Below are 15,983 nucleotides of genomic sequence, written 5' to 3' on the forward strand. Positions count from 1 at the left end.
GGAAATACACTACAGTTAATGTTGAATTAATAACTGCTCCCAAACAAATTTTGAAGACAATATAGGCTAAAGAACATTTATAAATGTGTGAGGGCTTCTGAAGCCCAGCTTATGCATTCACGGTGTATGGGTAAACGTATTGAATTATACAAAAAACTTAAAAGGTATCTTGTTCAGACTTGATATGAGGAATGTCACAGTGTTAGTGAAAGAGTACTGGAAAGCAGTTTGAAATCAAACAAAAAATTACAGAACTTTTTTAAAAATGAAGACATACAAGGGCCTCGGAGGCCCTGTATATGCATCCTAGGGTAAAAAATACACGTTACACTGCAGTCACATTACGTTTCTTTACCTCGTGTTGACATGCCACTCCGTTAACACTCCAAAACCACAAATATTCAAAATGAAGATCTTGACTTACGTATATTGCCGATTTTCATCTTTTTTCCTTTGTTATAATGAAATGCGATCCTGTGTCTGTGTAGGACAAAACACAAGGCCCATAAGAATGAAAACTTATTTAAATTATTAGTAACGCTGCAACAAGTATGGCATGCTTCTGATTTTAGGTACATTTTTCACTCTCTGACCACACAGATAACAAACGCCCATTATCAGTTTTGGTGGTACACAAGCCATTGTACAGGTGTAGATATGTTACACTTATGACAATTTTGTTAAAAATGTGGAAGAAAAACTGTAGCCAGCAAGAATGTAAAAAAAAACAGTACTGCCAACAGGGAAACAAAACTCTCCCAATCATTTAGACCTGAAAGTTTCTTTTCCACAGAGCAGAGAGAGAGAGGTTGGGTATAGCTAAAAAGGAAGGGCAGAAGCATCCACATATTGTGATGATGGAGAGACAAATCTAAAACTACTCATTCATTTTGTTGTTGTGGTCTTCAGTCCTGAGACTGGTTTGATGCAACTCTCCACACTACTCTATCCTGTGCAAGCTTCATCTCCCAGTACCTACTGCAGCCTACATCTTTCTGAATCTGCTTAGTGTATTCATCTCTTGAGCTCCCTCTACAATTTTTAGCTTCCACGCTGCCCTCCAGTACTAAATTGGTGATCCCTTGATGCCTCAGAATATGTCCTACCAACCGATCCCTTCTTCCAGTCAAGTTGTGCCACAAGCTCCTCTTCTCGCCAATTCTATTCAATACCATCTCATTAGTTATGTGATCTACCCATCTAATCTTCAGCATTCTTCTGTAGCACCACATTTCGAAAGCTTCTATTCTCTTCTTGTCCAAACTATTTATCGTCCATGTTTCACTTCCATACATGGCTACACTCCATACAAATACATTCAGAAACGACTTCCTGACACATAAATCAATACTCGATGTTAACAAATTTCTCTTCTTCAGAAATGCTTTCCTTGCCATTGCTGGTCTACATTTTATATCCTCTCTACTTCGACCATCATCAGTTACTTTTCTCCCCAAATAGCAAAATTGCTTTACTACTTTAAGTGTCTCACTTCCTAATCTAATTCCATCAGCATCACCCAACTTAATTCGACTACATACCATTATCCTTGTTTTACTTTTGTTGATGATCCTTTCAAGACACTGTCAATTCTGTTCAACTTCTAGTCAAGTTTACATCAAAATTTTCAACTGTTCATTTATTTGTTCAGTTCATTATAGATGGGATTTCCAGTACACTATAATGAAGCAAAAACATATCATCAGAATTAAGATTATCTCCCATAAATGACAAATGGTCAAACAATATGGAATATACAAAATAGTAAAAGGCACCTCACTTTGTTTCCATTAAGTACAAACGTAAAATTTTCTATTAGCAATTATACAGATGTGGCAAAAACAAGTCACATTAACAGACTGTCTTCCAAGTGGTGATAATTGTGTACGGTATTCTATCAGAACAATTTATGATATTTTAGACTGAAGAAAGAGGTATGCCTTACATGAGTTGCATTTGCTTTACTTAAAGATGGCAGGAAGCTATTGAAAGAAGAACAATTTGACAAAATTTACGGAGAAGAGATACAATGCCAAAGAAGAGTAATGAAAATGAACTGGTAACTTACCTTTTTTAAAATTCTTATTTCAATCTACGAGCTGTGATTGATACTCCAAAGTAACCCTGTGGTCTTATCGTGTGGTGATTAGCCATTTAAAATTTAAATAAAACCAGTATTTCATGCAAATCAAGTGAGATGGATGTCGAATGAGTCAGTCATCACGTATGTTTATGAGTATATGACTGTTATCTGACATTTCACAAGTGAGGACGATGTCAGATGGATGCAGAAGTCGGCACAATTATACGTTGTATTATATGCTTATCACCCTGTGCAAGAACTGTATACTTGATGTGTACTGGTAACATTTTTTGGTATAGATAATGAATATTCATTTCAAGAGAGGAAAGAGAAGAATGTCTGTGTACCTCCTGAAGGATGGAGACAAACCTTCAATTATGCTGGAAGGCATCCCTGTCTTTCCACTGCATGCAGTAAGCTGCGTAATAGCTTTCAAAAGATTAAATGTAACCAACAGGACATACCCAAATTTCAGAGCAAATGTTTGTGTACCCCATAATCAAAGAAACAATCTCTTCCAGTTCTTTTATGACAATATGATATCAGACTTCTGGCATGTGTCAGTTCCCTGGTTGTGGGGGAAAAAAAAACTCAATTGCAGCATCAAATTTTATAGATGTATTCAAAAGATAAGAGACAGAAGGTTACTACAGATCACCATGAGCATCACTGTAGTTTGTTGTGCAATGGAATTATGCATAGCACATTGCCTAAACCACAAACACCTAAGACAGCTCCCATGTAGAATTAGGATTTTGTTTACACTGAATGACGACTGAATCTTTCGTTTGTCATCTCTCTCAACATCCTGTTTGTATAATAAGTACTTTGAATCAATAAAATTGAAACTGGCACCAGTATGTTTGATTTACCTGTAGCATTGATGTTGAAAAATTCAATAGATCTTTCTAATTGCAGATCAGTGAATGTTAAATGGCAATCAGTCTCTCACTCTAGCGTTCCTGTGTTGGCGTAAATGAGACTATAATCCTTGCACTAATGATCTGATTCCCTGTGAAACATTTACTTTCAGAGACAGGACAGTGAGGGCAGCATTAAGAATGGGAGTTTATACCTTCCTGTTTTCCAATATCGTGCAAGGAATCCATGAAGTAGATCAGAGGCACCTCGTGCTCCGTTTCCAATAGCCACACAATTCCACATACAGCTCAGAGCTTCAGAAATATTATGCTGCACTTCCCTGGAGGGAGAGAGAGAGAGAGAGAGAGAGAGAGAGAGAGAGAGAGAGAGAGAGAGAGAGAGAGAGAGAGAGAGAGTCCTATACCAATGTGGTACCTAGCCTAGCCTCAACATGAACATCCGTTTATTTACATCACAGCTTCTGTGTCTTGTCACTGTAGAGCCAATTGTTGCTCCATGACAATCACAACAAAATGATCAGGAAAGTCTTACATAATGTTTTAATGTTTTTCGGGTTTACTTGCCCTTTTGAGTTTTGGGAAAAAAATCAAATTTTCTAAAACTTCTGCCATTGCTGGGAGCTGCCTGTTAGACCCCACCACCTATGTTCTTTATGTTTAGCAGTTATATGTAAAATAATGCCACAGTATTACTTAAGACAGTTAGTTCCTAACAAAGACTATGGAAGACCTGCTGAATGGCTAAGTGTCCTGACATGGGAATATCTAGAAATTTCTGTTTCAGAATGTTGTCATAAAAGAAATTTTGCTTACTGGAAAATTATTTTAATGTTGGGTATAACCATACAAATACAACTACTTCAGTGTTGTGGATCTGATGACAGTAATACCCCACACAGCCTTCTCCTGAATTTTATGGACAAAAATACTGTAAGTGTTTCACATTTTGAGGTTGCTTCCCGATGCCACATCAAATTAACAAACACTGCCTGACATGAAACAAGTTGAAAGTGACAGATATTCAGAGGGAGATGGATTAAAACAGCTGTACATGTCAAACAGTATTTTATTTCATTCTAAATGATAGTACAACTACTTACAACTTACACCACCACTGGATAACACAGAAAGCATCCACAAGGATGCCTGTTTCTGACAGAAATAGACAATAAATATACAAAAATAGATTAATAAGTATATAAATCAATGTTTTGTTTTTATATAAGATCGGGAACAAAATAATATGTAACATGGGGACACAAGTGTAAATCAATACATACATATTATAAAGACAAGCAGAACATTGCAAGCCATGATATGGGATACCTTTAAATAATTTTAGTAACTGTACTGAAAATACAACATTATTCATGTCCAGAGTGTACTAACATTTAAAAAAAAAAAACATAGCAAACACCAACGAACTGTGAATTCTTTACAAGTAGAGCTTTGACAAGTGATTTACAAACAAATATTAGGCAATACTATAAGCAAATTTGAGATAAAAATTGTTAAAGTGACTAGTATTGACACAAGATATTAAAGAGATGGTACAATGATGTACTGAACATCTAAATGGCTACACCAATCTATTAAGTGGACAATTCACTTATGTAAATTAAATTTGCTTAATCGCTCATCAAGAATTAATTTAAAATAATTAGCTTGTTTATTCACATTTTCTCATATGGTAAGGAAGGCACTGCTACATTTAACAATCAACTTGACAGATGGAATACATAAATAATTATCGATTTACCATCTAATGACTGGAATATTATTTATTATTTATTATTTATTATTATTATTATTATTATTATTATTATTATTATTATTATTATTATTATTGACCTTTTTTTCTCAGACTTAAGTCTGGTTAAAAATGGAACGTGACGCGGACCTCGGTCAAGCGTGACTTCCTTGTAACTGTATGGTATATGTTATATTGCATTTAGGAACTTTCGGGTAATTGAACATGTATCAATAATTACAGATTTTTGTAGTTGTATATATATGTTTGGATGTAGCTGTATTGCATTGATGTACTGGTGAATATTGTGAGGTATGACTCCTGTAGTTGATAGTATAATTGGGATAATGTCGACTTTATCCTGATGCCACATGTCCTTGACTTCCTCAGCCAGTTGGATGTATTTTTCAATTTTTTCTCCTGTTTTCTTCTGTATATTTGTTGTGTTGGGTATGGATATTTCAATTAGTTGTGTTAATTTCTTCTTTTTATTGGTGAGTATGATGTCAGGTTTGTTATGTGGTGTTGTTTTATCTGTTATAATCGTTCTGTTCCAGTATAATTTGTATTCATCATTCTCCAGTATATTTTGTGGTGTGTACTTGTATGTGGGAACGTGTTGTTTTATTAGTTTATGTTTTATGGCAAGTTGTTGATGTATTATTTTTGCTACATTGTCATGTCTTCTGGGGTATTCTGTATTTGCTAGTATTGTACAACCGCTTGTGATGTGATCTACTGTTTCTATTTGTTGTTTGCAAAGTCTGCATTTATCTGTTGTGGTATTGGGATCTTTAATAATATGCTTGCTGTAATATCTGGTGTTTATTGTTTGATCCTGTATTGCGATCATGAATCCTTCCGTCTCACTGTATATATTGCCGTTTCTTAGCCATGTGTTGAATGCGTCTTGATCTATGTGTGGCTGTGTTAGATGATACGGGTGCTTGCCGTGTAGTGTTTTCTTTTTCCAATTTACTTTCTTTGTATCTGTTGATGTTATGTGATCTAAAGGGTTGTAGAAGTGGTTATGAAATTGCAATGGTGTAGCTGATGTATTTATATGAGTGATTGCTTTGTGTATTTTGCTAGTTTCTGCTCGTTCTAGAAAGAATTTTCTTAAATTGTCTACCTGTCCATAATGTAGGTTTTTTATATCTATAAATCCCCTTCCACCTTCCTTTCTGCTTAATGTGAATCTTTCTGTTGCTGAATGTATGTGATGTATTCTATATTTGTGGCATTGTGATCGTGTAAGTGTATTGAGTGCTTCTAGGTCTGTGTCACTCCATTTCACTACTCCAAATGAGTAGGTCAATACTGGTATAGCATAAGTATTTATAGCTTTTGTCTTGTTTCTTGCTGTCAATTCTGTTTTCAGTATTTTTGTTAGTCTTTGTCTATATTTTTCTTTTAGTTCTTCTTTAATATTTGTATTATCTATTCCTATTTTTTGTCTGTATCCTAGGTATTTATAGGCATCTGTTTTTTCCATCGCTTCTATGAAGTCGCTGTGGTTATCCAATATGTAATCTTCTTGTTTAGTGTGTTTGCCCTTGACTATGCTATTTTTCTTACATTTGTCTGTTCCAAAAGCCATATTTATATCATTGCTGAATACTTCTGTTATCTTTAGTAATTGGTTGAGTTGTTGATTTGTTGCTGCCAGTAGTTTTAGATCATCCATGTATAGCAAATGTGTGATTTTGTGTGGGTATGTTCCAGTAATATTGTATCCATAATTTGTATTATTTAGCATGTTGGATAGTGGGTTCAGAGCAAGACAGAACCAGAAAGGACTTAATGAGTCTCCTTGGTATATTCCACGCTTAATCTGTATTGGCTGTGATGTGATGTTATCAGAATTTGTTTGGATATTAAGTGTGGTTTTCCAGTTTTTCATTACTGTGTTTAGAAACTGTATCAATTTAGGATCTACTTTGTATATTTCCAAAATCTGTAGTAACCATGAGTGGGGTACACTATCAAAGGCTTTTTGGTAATCAATGTATGCGTAGTGTAGGGACCTTTGTTTAGTTTTAGCTTGATATGTCACCTCTGTATCTATTATCAGTTGCTCTTTACATCCTCGTGCTCCTTTGCAGCAGCCTTTTTGTTCTTCATTTATAATTTTGTTCTGTGTTGTATGTGTCATTAATTTCTGTGTGATGACTGAAGTTAATATTTTGTATATTGTTGGTAGGCATGTTATGGGGCGATATTTAGCTGGGTTTGCTGTGTCTGCTTGATCTTTAGGTTTCAGATAGGTTATTCCATGTGCAAGTGTATCAGGGAATGTGTATGGGTCTGCAATGTAACTGTTAAATAATTTAGTTAGATGTGAATGTGTTGAGGTGAACTTCTTTAGCCAGTAATTTGCTATTTTATCATTTCCAGGGGCTTTCCAATTGTGTGTAGAATTAATTGCTCGGGTGACTTCATGTTGCAAAATTATCACTTGAGGCATTTGTGGAATCATCTTGTATGTGTCTGTTTCTGCTTGTATCCACCGTGCATGCCTGTTATGTTGTACCGGGTTTGACCATATGTTGCTCCAGAAGTGTTCCATGTCTGTTATGTTTGGTTATTATTATTATTATTATTATTATTATTATTATTATTATTATTATTATTATTATTATTATTATTATTATTATTATAAATAGGGGTAATGCAGGAGTAGCTTTAATAATGAATAGGAAAATAGGAGTGCGGGTAAGCTACTACAAACAGCATAGTGAACACATTATTGTGGCCAAGATAGATACGAAGCCCACACCTACTACAGTAGTACAAGTTTATATGCCAACTAGCTCTGCAGACGATGAAGAAATTGAAGAAATGTATGATGAAATAAAAGAAATTATTCAGATAGTGAAGGGAGACGAAAATTTAATAGTCATGGGTGACTGGAATTCGAGTGTAGGAAAAGGGAGAGAAGGAAACATAGTAGGTGAATATTGATTGGGGCTAAGAAATGAAAGAGGAAGCCGCCTGGTAGAATTTTCCACAGAGCACAAGTTAATCATAGCTAACACTTGGTTTAAGAATCATGATAGAAGGTTGTATACATGGAAGAACCCTGGAGATACTAAAAGGTATCAGATAGATTATATAATGGTAAGACAGATTTAGGAACCAGGTTTTAAATTTTAAGACATTTCCAGGGGCAGATGTAGACTCTGACCACAATCTATTGGTTATGACCTGTAGATTAAAACTGAAGAAACTGCAAAAAGGTGGGAATTTAAGGAGATGGGACCTGGATAAACTGAAAGAACCAGAGGTTGTACAGAGTTTCAGGGAGAGCATAAGGGAATAATTGAAAGGAATGGGGGAAAGAAATACAGTAGAAGAAGAATGGGTAGCTTTGAGGGATTAAGTAGTGAAGGCAGCAGAGGATCAAGTAGGTAAAAAGACGAGGGCTAGTAGAAATCCTTGGGTAACAGAAGAAATATTGAATTTAATTGATGAAAGAAGAAAATATAAAAATGCAGTAAGTGAAGCAGGCAAAAAGGAATACAAACGTCTCAAAAATGAGATCGACAGGAAGTGCAAAATGGCTAAGCAGGGATGGCTAGAGGACAAATGTAAGGATGTAGAGGCTTATCTCACTAGGGGTAAGATAGATACTGCATACAGGAAAATTAAAGAGACCTTTGGAGATAAGAGAACCACTTGTATGAATATCAAGAGCTCAGATGGAAACCCAGTTCTAAGCAAAGAAGGGAAAACAGAAAGGTGGAAGGAGTATATAGAGGGTCTATACAAGGGCGATGAACTTGAGGACAATATTATGGAAATGGAAGAGGATGTAGATGAAGATGAAATGGGAGATACGATACTGCGTGAAGAGTTTGACAGAGCACTGAAAGACCTGAATCGAAACAAGGCCCACGGAGTAGACAACATGCCATTGGAACTACTGACGGCCTTGGGAGAGCCAGTCCTGACAAAACTCTACCATCTGGTGAGCAAGATGTATGAAACAGGCGAAATACCCTCAGACTTCAAGAAGAATATAATAATTCCAATCCCGAAGAAAGCAGGTGTTGACAGATGTGAAAATTACCGAACAATCAGTTTAATAAGCCACAGCTGCAAAATACTAACACGAATTCTTTACAGGCGAATGGAAAAACTGGTAGAAGCCGACCTCAGGGAAGATCAGTTTGGATTCCGTAGAAATGTTGGAACACGTGAGGCAATACTGACCGTACGACTTATCTTAGAAGAAAGATTAAGGAAAGGCAAACCTATGTTTCTAGCATTTGTAGACTTAGAGAAAGCTTTTCACAATGTTGACTGGAATACTCTCTTTCAAATTCTAAAGGTGGCAGGGGTAAAATACAGGGAGCGAAAGGCTATTTACAATTTGTACAGAAACCAGATGGCAGTTATAAGAGTCGAGGGACATGAAATTGTAGATTGTAGATTGTAGATTGTATTTTATTGGTCCTGTTGTCTACATAGCAGCTTATGCATAAGACATTGGACAAGTCAAGTTATAAATATACAGGCTGAAAGTAATTTCAAGGCATACATATTTAAGCTTACAATAATACACTTTACACACAAGTATTTATATAACACATTTCATAAATTTAAATATTCTTCAATGGAATAAAAGCAGTGATGCTGTAAATATGACTTTAGAGATTTTCCAAATGTATTGACCTCAGTGATAGCTTTTATGTTTCCAGGAAGTTTGTTATAAAGCTTAACTCCCATGTGAAAAGTACCTTTTTGGCACAGTGCTGTGCTGATTTGAGTCATATGTAAGTTCCTGTTTTGTCTGGTAAAGTGCTCATGTATATCACAGTTTTTTTGTAGCCTCTGGTCCTTGCCTATTACATTTAATTTAAAGAAGAAAAGGGTTTCCATAATGTATACACACGGTAATGGGGGAATACCAGATTTCTTAAACAGGGGTTTACAAGAGTCTCTAGGCTTGCACCCAAACAAGATTCTAATGGCCCTTTTTTGTAGTTTAAAAGTGCTATTAGCTATTTTAGAGTTTCCCCAGAAGGTGACCCCATATCTAAGACGAGAATGAAAGTACGCATGATATGCATTCAATACTGTTTTCTCACTACAGCATGATTTTAATGAACAAAGAAGATAACATGTTTTGCTCAGTTCTGCATTGAGACATTCAATATGCTTATTCCATCTGATGTTACTCTGCAGCCAAAGTCCTAAGAATTTGGTTTCAGTACTGTTACCAACTGGTTCGTCATTGATAGAGACTGATGGGATAAACATATCCTTGTTTGGAACATTGTGGAATTTTAGAGCAACGGTTTTCTTACTGTTTATTACAAGCTGATTACTCTGTGCCCAGCTGCTAAGTTATTTCGTGACCGTGTTTACTGTCTGCTGTAACTGTTCATCGTCGTCTCCTTTTAGTAGAATCGTGGTGTCATCTGCAAATATGATTGATTTGTGTGCATCAATATTTAAGCTTAGATCATTTATGTACAGAAGAAACAGAAGGGGTCCCAATACGGATCCTTGGGGTACACCACATTTTATTTGTTTATAGTCAGATAAGTGATTAGATACAGTTTTTAGTTCAATATTTGTGTGCTTGACGCACACTGCCTGCATACGATTTGTCAGGAAGGAACTGATCCACTTGTTGGACAGACCTCGAATACCATATCTTTCTAGCTTTGTTAGCAGAATTTTATGGTCCACCATGTCAAAAGCTTTTGACAAGTCAATAAAGACTCCTATTGTTTCCTGTTTTTTGTCCAACAGGTTTAGGATGGAATTGATGCACTCATAGACAGCAGTTGTCGTTGACCTCTTATTTCTGAATCCATGTTGTTCATTACATAGGATGCTGTTTTTATTTATAAATTTCATAAGTTTCTCATACATAACTTTTTCCAGTACTTTAGAGATGCAGGAGGAAATTGTGATGGGTCTATAGTTATTTACATTGTCTTTATCCCCTTTTTTAAATACAGGAATAACTTTTGATGTTTTTAACACATCAGGGAAAGTGCCTGCCTGAAGTGAGCAGTCGCATAAATGTGTGAGTACTTCAATTAGGTTTGATGCGCTCTTCTTTAACATTGTTGCAGGTATACCATCAATACCTGCCGATTTGGAATTTTTTAGTCCTTTTATTGCTTTAGCTACTTCATCTTGTGAAACAGAACTGATGTACATTGATCCTCTACATGTACTTATTTTATATTCATTTGCCTGGATGCTCTTAAAGTTTGATTGTAATATATTTTCAGCAACACCTGTGAAAAAGTTGTTAAATGTGTTAGCTACTTCTAAGGGGCTTGTTACTTTTTTATTTTTATGTGATAGTGTTATATTTTTCCAAGGTTGTCTGTATTCTCCACATTCTTTTTTTATAACACTCCACATAGCCTTTGATTTATTAGCTGAATTATAAATGATTTCATCATTATGCATTATTTTTGCTGCTTTTATTACTTTTCTTAATATTTTGGAGTATTTTTTATAGTATGCGCGTACTACAGGTGAGGAATTTTTTGAGTTACATATTTCATGAAGTAGTCTTTTCTTCTGGCATGAAACCCTTATTCCCTTTGTGATCCAGCTGTTTGTTCTAGAGTTTCCCTGTATGGTTAATGTTTTCAGTGGGAATGCAAGTTCAAAGAAATGGGTTAATGTATCAATGAAAGTGTCAAATTTTTCATTTATATCGTTCATTTTGTACACTCCTAGCCATTTTTCTTTCTGTAATAAGTTGTTGAAGTAGTTCACATTATGCTGATTATAACTTCGATATGCTGTTCTAAAAGACATGTTGTTAATAATACTGCCTTGTACTTTTATGCTTAATATTTGAGCAAGATGATCACTAAAACCTGCATTGAAAATTTTTAGTGAGGTGTTGTGTAAACTCTTCTTTACTAGAAACTGATCAAGAGCTGTTTGACAAGTTTCTGATACTCGGGTAGCTGCTTTTACTTCAGCCTTTAAATTGTAGGACGTTGCAAGGTTCAAAATGGTCTCCCTATTTCCACTATTCGCGAGGAAGTCAATATTGAAGTCACCACAGATTATCAATTCACAATCCATTTTATTTACTTTATTTAGCAATGACTCCATTTTGTTTAAGAAAAGTTCAAAATTCCCGGACGGTGATCGGTAAACTGTAGCAATAACCAGGTTGAACTGAGTAATTTTTATAGCTGCAATTTCATAATCCTTTTCGACATTTGCCCTAGTTAAGTCAGGTAGTGTAATAAAATCTACATTATCCTTTGTGTAAATTGCTACCCCACCCTGTTTGCTGTTATTCCTGCAGTAGTAAGCAGCCAAGACAAATTTGTTTATTTTCGTATTCTGGATGAATTCTGGGTTAAGCCAGTGCTCTGAAATGCATAACACTGAGATATCATTAAGTTCATGTGTTAATAGAACGTTAATTTCATCGATCTTATTACGCAGGGATTGCACATTATGGTGATAAATTTTTAGTTCGGGCGTATTCACGATTTGGTAATTGGGAATCATATTTACAGCATCACATACCTCTAGTTTAAATTAGGAACGTCAGCAGCGTTGTATTTTCGTTCTTCTTTCTTGTTTATTTTGTTTTCCTCGCTGTTGGAAGGATGTTCAGGAAGCTGATAAATTGTTCTATCCCTTACAAGTCTTTCTTTGATTATTTCACTAACACGATCACAAACAAATCTTTTCCCATCATAGTTCAAATGCATTCCATGCTTCGTGTGCAGATGTCCATGTAGCTTGCTTATATCCAGTACATCGCACTTAGTGTATTGAGAACACAGTTTCCTTATTTTAATGTTTGTTTTCCGAATTTCTTTGTTTACACACGAATTATAAATCAGATCATGCCTATGAGGAAGTGTGGCAAATACTGTGCTTCTGCATTTATTGGCTTGTAAAAAATTCTGTAGCGTTTTCACGCAAACCTCTGCTTCATTTTTTGCCACATCGTTTGAACCCATTATACAGACGATAAAGTCATTTTCTTGCATTAATTTCGTCTGAGAGTTAATGTCTACAACATTTTTACATCCCGCTCCCGGTTTCACTACACTAGTCACTGCTAAGTCGCGATTTTTCTCACGGAGCATGCTGGATAGATTCCTGCCATGACTGTCTGTTAGTAATAGTACACTACTCTTTTTCCCTGATGATCTGTGTTTGTTGTTGACATTATTTGAAAAAACGCTATTCATTTTCAGTTCACTGTCTTTTTCAAGTTCACGATCATTTGGAGAGTCGTTATCACAGTCACTTGTTTGCAAAACATGATATTTGTTTTTCTCCGAAAATGTGACATTTTTAGCAGATTTTGTTGTTCTTTTTGTAGTTGGAACACTATTTTTGTACGGCACTTTTACCCACTCGGACGATATATTTCTTTTGTCTTGCATCACTTCACTAAGTGTTGGCTTCGATCGCAGATCCCGATTTTCTTTCTTGAGTGAGTCAATATCGCTTCTCAAGGAACTGACTATGAATTGTAAGCTAGCAATTCGTTCTTTTAGCGTTGTTATTGCAGTGTTACAATTCTTACAAACACCCTTTTTAACAGCATAACTATAACTATTTCTCAAGTTAGATTCACACACTTCTACACTCGCGGCCATCTTGCTACTATCCTCGAACACTGACGTGTGAAGCAGTGGTTAAGAAGGGAGTAAGACAGGGTTGTAGCCTCTCCCCAATGTTATTCAATCTGTATATTGAGCAAGCAGTAAAGGAAACAAAAGAAAAATTCAGAGTAGGTATTAAAATCCATGGAGAAGAAATAAAAACGTTGAGGTTCGCCGATGACATTGTAATTCTGTCAGAGACAGCAAAGGGCTTGGAAGAGCAGTAGAATGGAATGGATGGTGTCTTGAAGGGAGGATATAAGACGAACATCAACAAAAGCAAAACGAGGATAATTGAATGTAGTCTAATTAATTTGGGTGATGTTGAGTGTATTAGATTAGGAAATGAGACAAAGTAGTAAAGGAGTTTTGGTATATGGGGAGCAAAATAACTGATGATGGTCGAAGTAGAGAGGATATAAAATGTAGACTGGCAATGGCAAGGAAAGCGTTTCTGAAGAAGAGAAATTTGTTAACATCGAGTATAGATTTAAGTGTCAGGAAGTCATTTCTGAAAGTATTTGTATGGAGTGTAGCCATGTATGGAAGTGAATGGACGGTAAATAGTTTGGACAAGAAGAGAATAGAAGTTTTCGAAATGTGGTGCTACAGAAGAATGCTGAAGATTAGATGGGTAGATCACATAACTAATGAGGAAGTATTGAATAGGATTGGGGAGAAGAGAAGTTTGTGGCACAACTTGACCAGAAGAAGGGATCGGTTGGTAGGACATGTTCTGAGGCATCAAGGGATCACCAATTTAGTATTGGAGGGCAGCGTGGAGGGTAAAAATTGTAGGGGGATACCAAGAGATACCTGGCTGACTGTCTTCTTATCTGCATGCTCCTTTAGGTGTTTCCCCTCAAAAATAACTCTTCCACTGCAGCTATGAAACAGATTTACTGGGCGTAGGAACTGACTATTAACTAGGAAAACATGTTGTGTAAACCACTATATACATTCTGAAACTAACTCTTCAAAAAATACATGGTGCTCAAGTCTTTTACCACAATTATTTGTGAAATAATCCAAAGATTTACCCTTCACTGTTGACATCCAGAGCCCACACTCACAATAACACTGTATTCTAATGGGGCATGCGGTTCTATGCGCTCCAGTCCGGAGCCGTGCTGCTGCTGCAGTCGCAGGTTCGAATCCTTATAGCTTAGATTCAGTTCTTCAAAGTCCTTCGTTCCCTCATCCTCATGAGATATACAACTATCATCAGTGATTTTCTTGCTTCCATCACAGGATTCTTCTTCTCCTTCTCCATAAGGTAGTATGAAGAAATGTTAAGGTGTTAAGTTGTCAAGAACGAGGAAACATGTTACATTAATTGAACAGGAAACTGCACATAAACTGATAAAAACTCTATCTTTTCATGCAATTACAAGAAAAAAAGAGAGATTCAATGAATCAGTGAAAGTAAGTTTGTACTACATGTACCACAGTACTAAATCATAATTTTTTCTCTGAAACCCAATTTGTTTTGGCCAGAAAATATATTGCTTTAATATAGTTTGAATACAGTTAACTTCATGACTGTCAGATTGGTGATCAAGGGAGTGGAGTGAACTGGAGGCCAGCGGAGGGGCAGCGGAGGCGAGGCGAGCAGAGGGTAGGGCAGTGGAGGCGAGCAGAGGGCAGGGCAGTGGAGGCGAGCAGAGGGCAGGGCAGTGGAGGCGAGCAGAGGGCAGGGCAGTGGAGGCGAGCAGAGGGCAGGGCAGTGGAGGCGAGCAGAGGGCAGGGCAGTGGAGGCGAGCAGAGGGCAGCGCAGTGGAGGCGAGCAGAGGGCAGGGCAGTGGAGGCGAGCAGAGGGCAGGGCAGTGGAGGCGAGCAGAGGGCAGGGCAGTGGAGGCGAGCAGAGGGCAGGGCAGTGGAGGCGAGCAGAGGGCAGGGCAGTGGAGGCGAGCAGAGGGCAGGGCAGTGGAGGCGAGCAGAGGGCAGGGCAGTGGAGGCGAGCAGAGGGCAGGGCAGTGGAGGCGAGCAGAGGGCAGGGCAGTGGAGGCGAGCAGAGGGCAGGGCAGTGGAGGCGAGCAGAGGGCAGGGCAGTGGAGGCGAGCAGAGGGCAGGGCAGTGGAGGCGAGCAGAGGGTAGGGCAGTGGAGGCGAGCAGAGGGCAGGGCAGTGGAGGCGAGCAGAGGGCAGGGCAGTGGAGGCGAGCAGAGGGCAGGGCAGTGGAGGCGAGCAGAGGGCAGGGCAGTGGAGGCGAGCAGAGGGCAGGGCAGTGGAGGCGAGCAGAGTGCAGGGGCGAGGGGAGGCAATGAGTTGAGACAAGACAGGATGGGAGGGGTCAGTGTTAGCTATGTGCTGAGAGCCACACTGACAACAAGACTCTGCATGAATCTACAGAAAAGGCAACAGATTGAGCAAATGGAACTTGACAAAGAACTGTAACTGGCTGTCACTTCGTGCTAACACTCAACATGCAGAAATGTCAGCCACAAAGTTATTTTTAGTATACCGTATGTTGAGCTGATCGTACTTGTGTGTCCAAAGAGAAAAGGTGCACAATTTGGACAGTACTGAAAGTTTTACAGGAGCATACATTTTCGTATGAAATTGCATGGCACATTGTGACATCATATTTAGATGTTTGAAGCCAGATACCTTTGGCATTGGTTTTGACTGTTTCCCTGAGACAAT

At 37.5% G+C, this 15,983-nt stretch overlaps 1 protein-coding gene across 1 annotated transcript; it reads left to right on the top strand.

Moving 5' to 3' along the window:
• Window positions 1–2,418: 2,418 nt before the first annotated feature.
• Window positions 2,419–15,604, top strand: LOC126143163 (ribosome-binding protein 1-like). Its single transcript, XM_049915362.1, has 2 exons — window positions 2,419–2,496; window positions 14,888–15,604. The coding sequence occupies exons 1-2, from the start codon at window positions 2,419–2,421 to the stop codon at window positions 15,602–15,604; spliced, it is 795 nt and encodes a 264-aa protein (XP_049771319.1).
• The last annotated feature ends 379 nt before the right edge of the window (window positions 15,605–15,983 follow it).

Source organism: Schistocerca cancellata, unplaced genomic scaffold (genome assembly GCF_023864275.1).
Source record: "Schistocerca cancellata isolate TAMUIC-IGC-003103 unplaced genomic scaffold, iqSchCanc2.1 HiC_scaffold_782, whole genome shotgun sequence".
NCBI classification, from domain to species: domain Eukaryota; kingdom Metazoa; phylum Arthropoda; class Insecta; order Orthoptera; family Acrididae; genus Schistocerca; species Schistocerca cancellata.

Bases quoted from the DNA above. Each gene is read 5' to 3' on its own strand.
- LOC126143163 (XM_049915362.1), top strand. From the start codon at position 2,419: ATGTCTGTGTACCTCCTGAAGGATGGAGACAAACCTTCAATTATGCTG. The intron at 2,497-14,887 runs GTAAGCTGCGTA...CATGACTGTCAG, and splicing joins CTGTCTTTCCACTGCATGCA to ATTGGTGATCAAGGGAGTGG.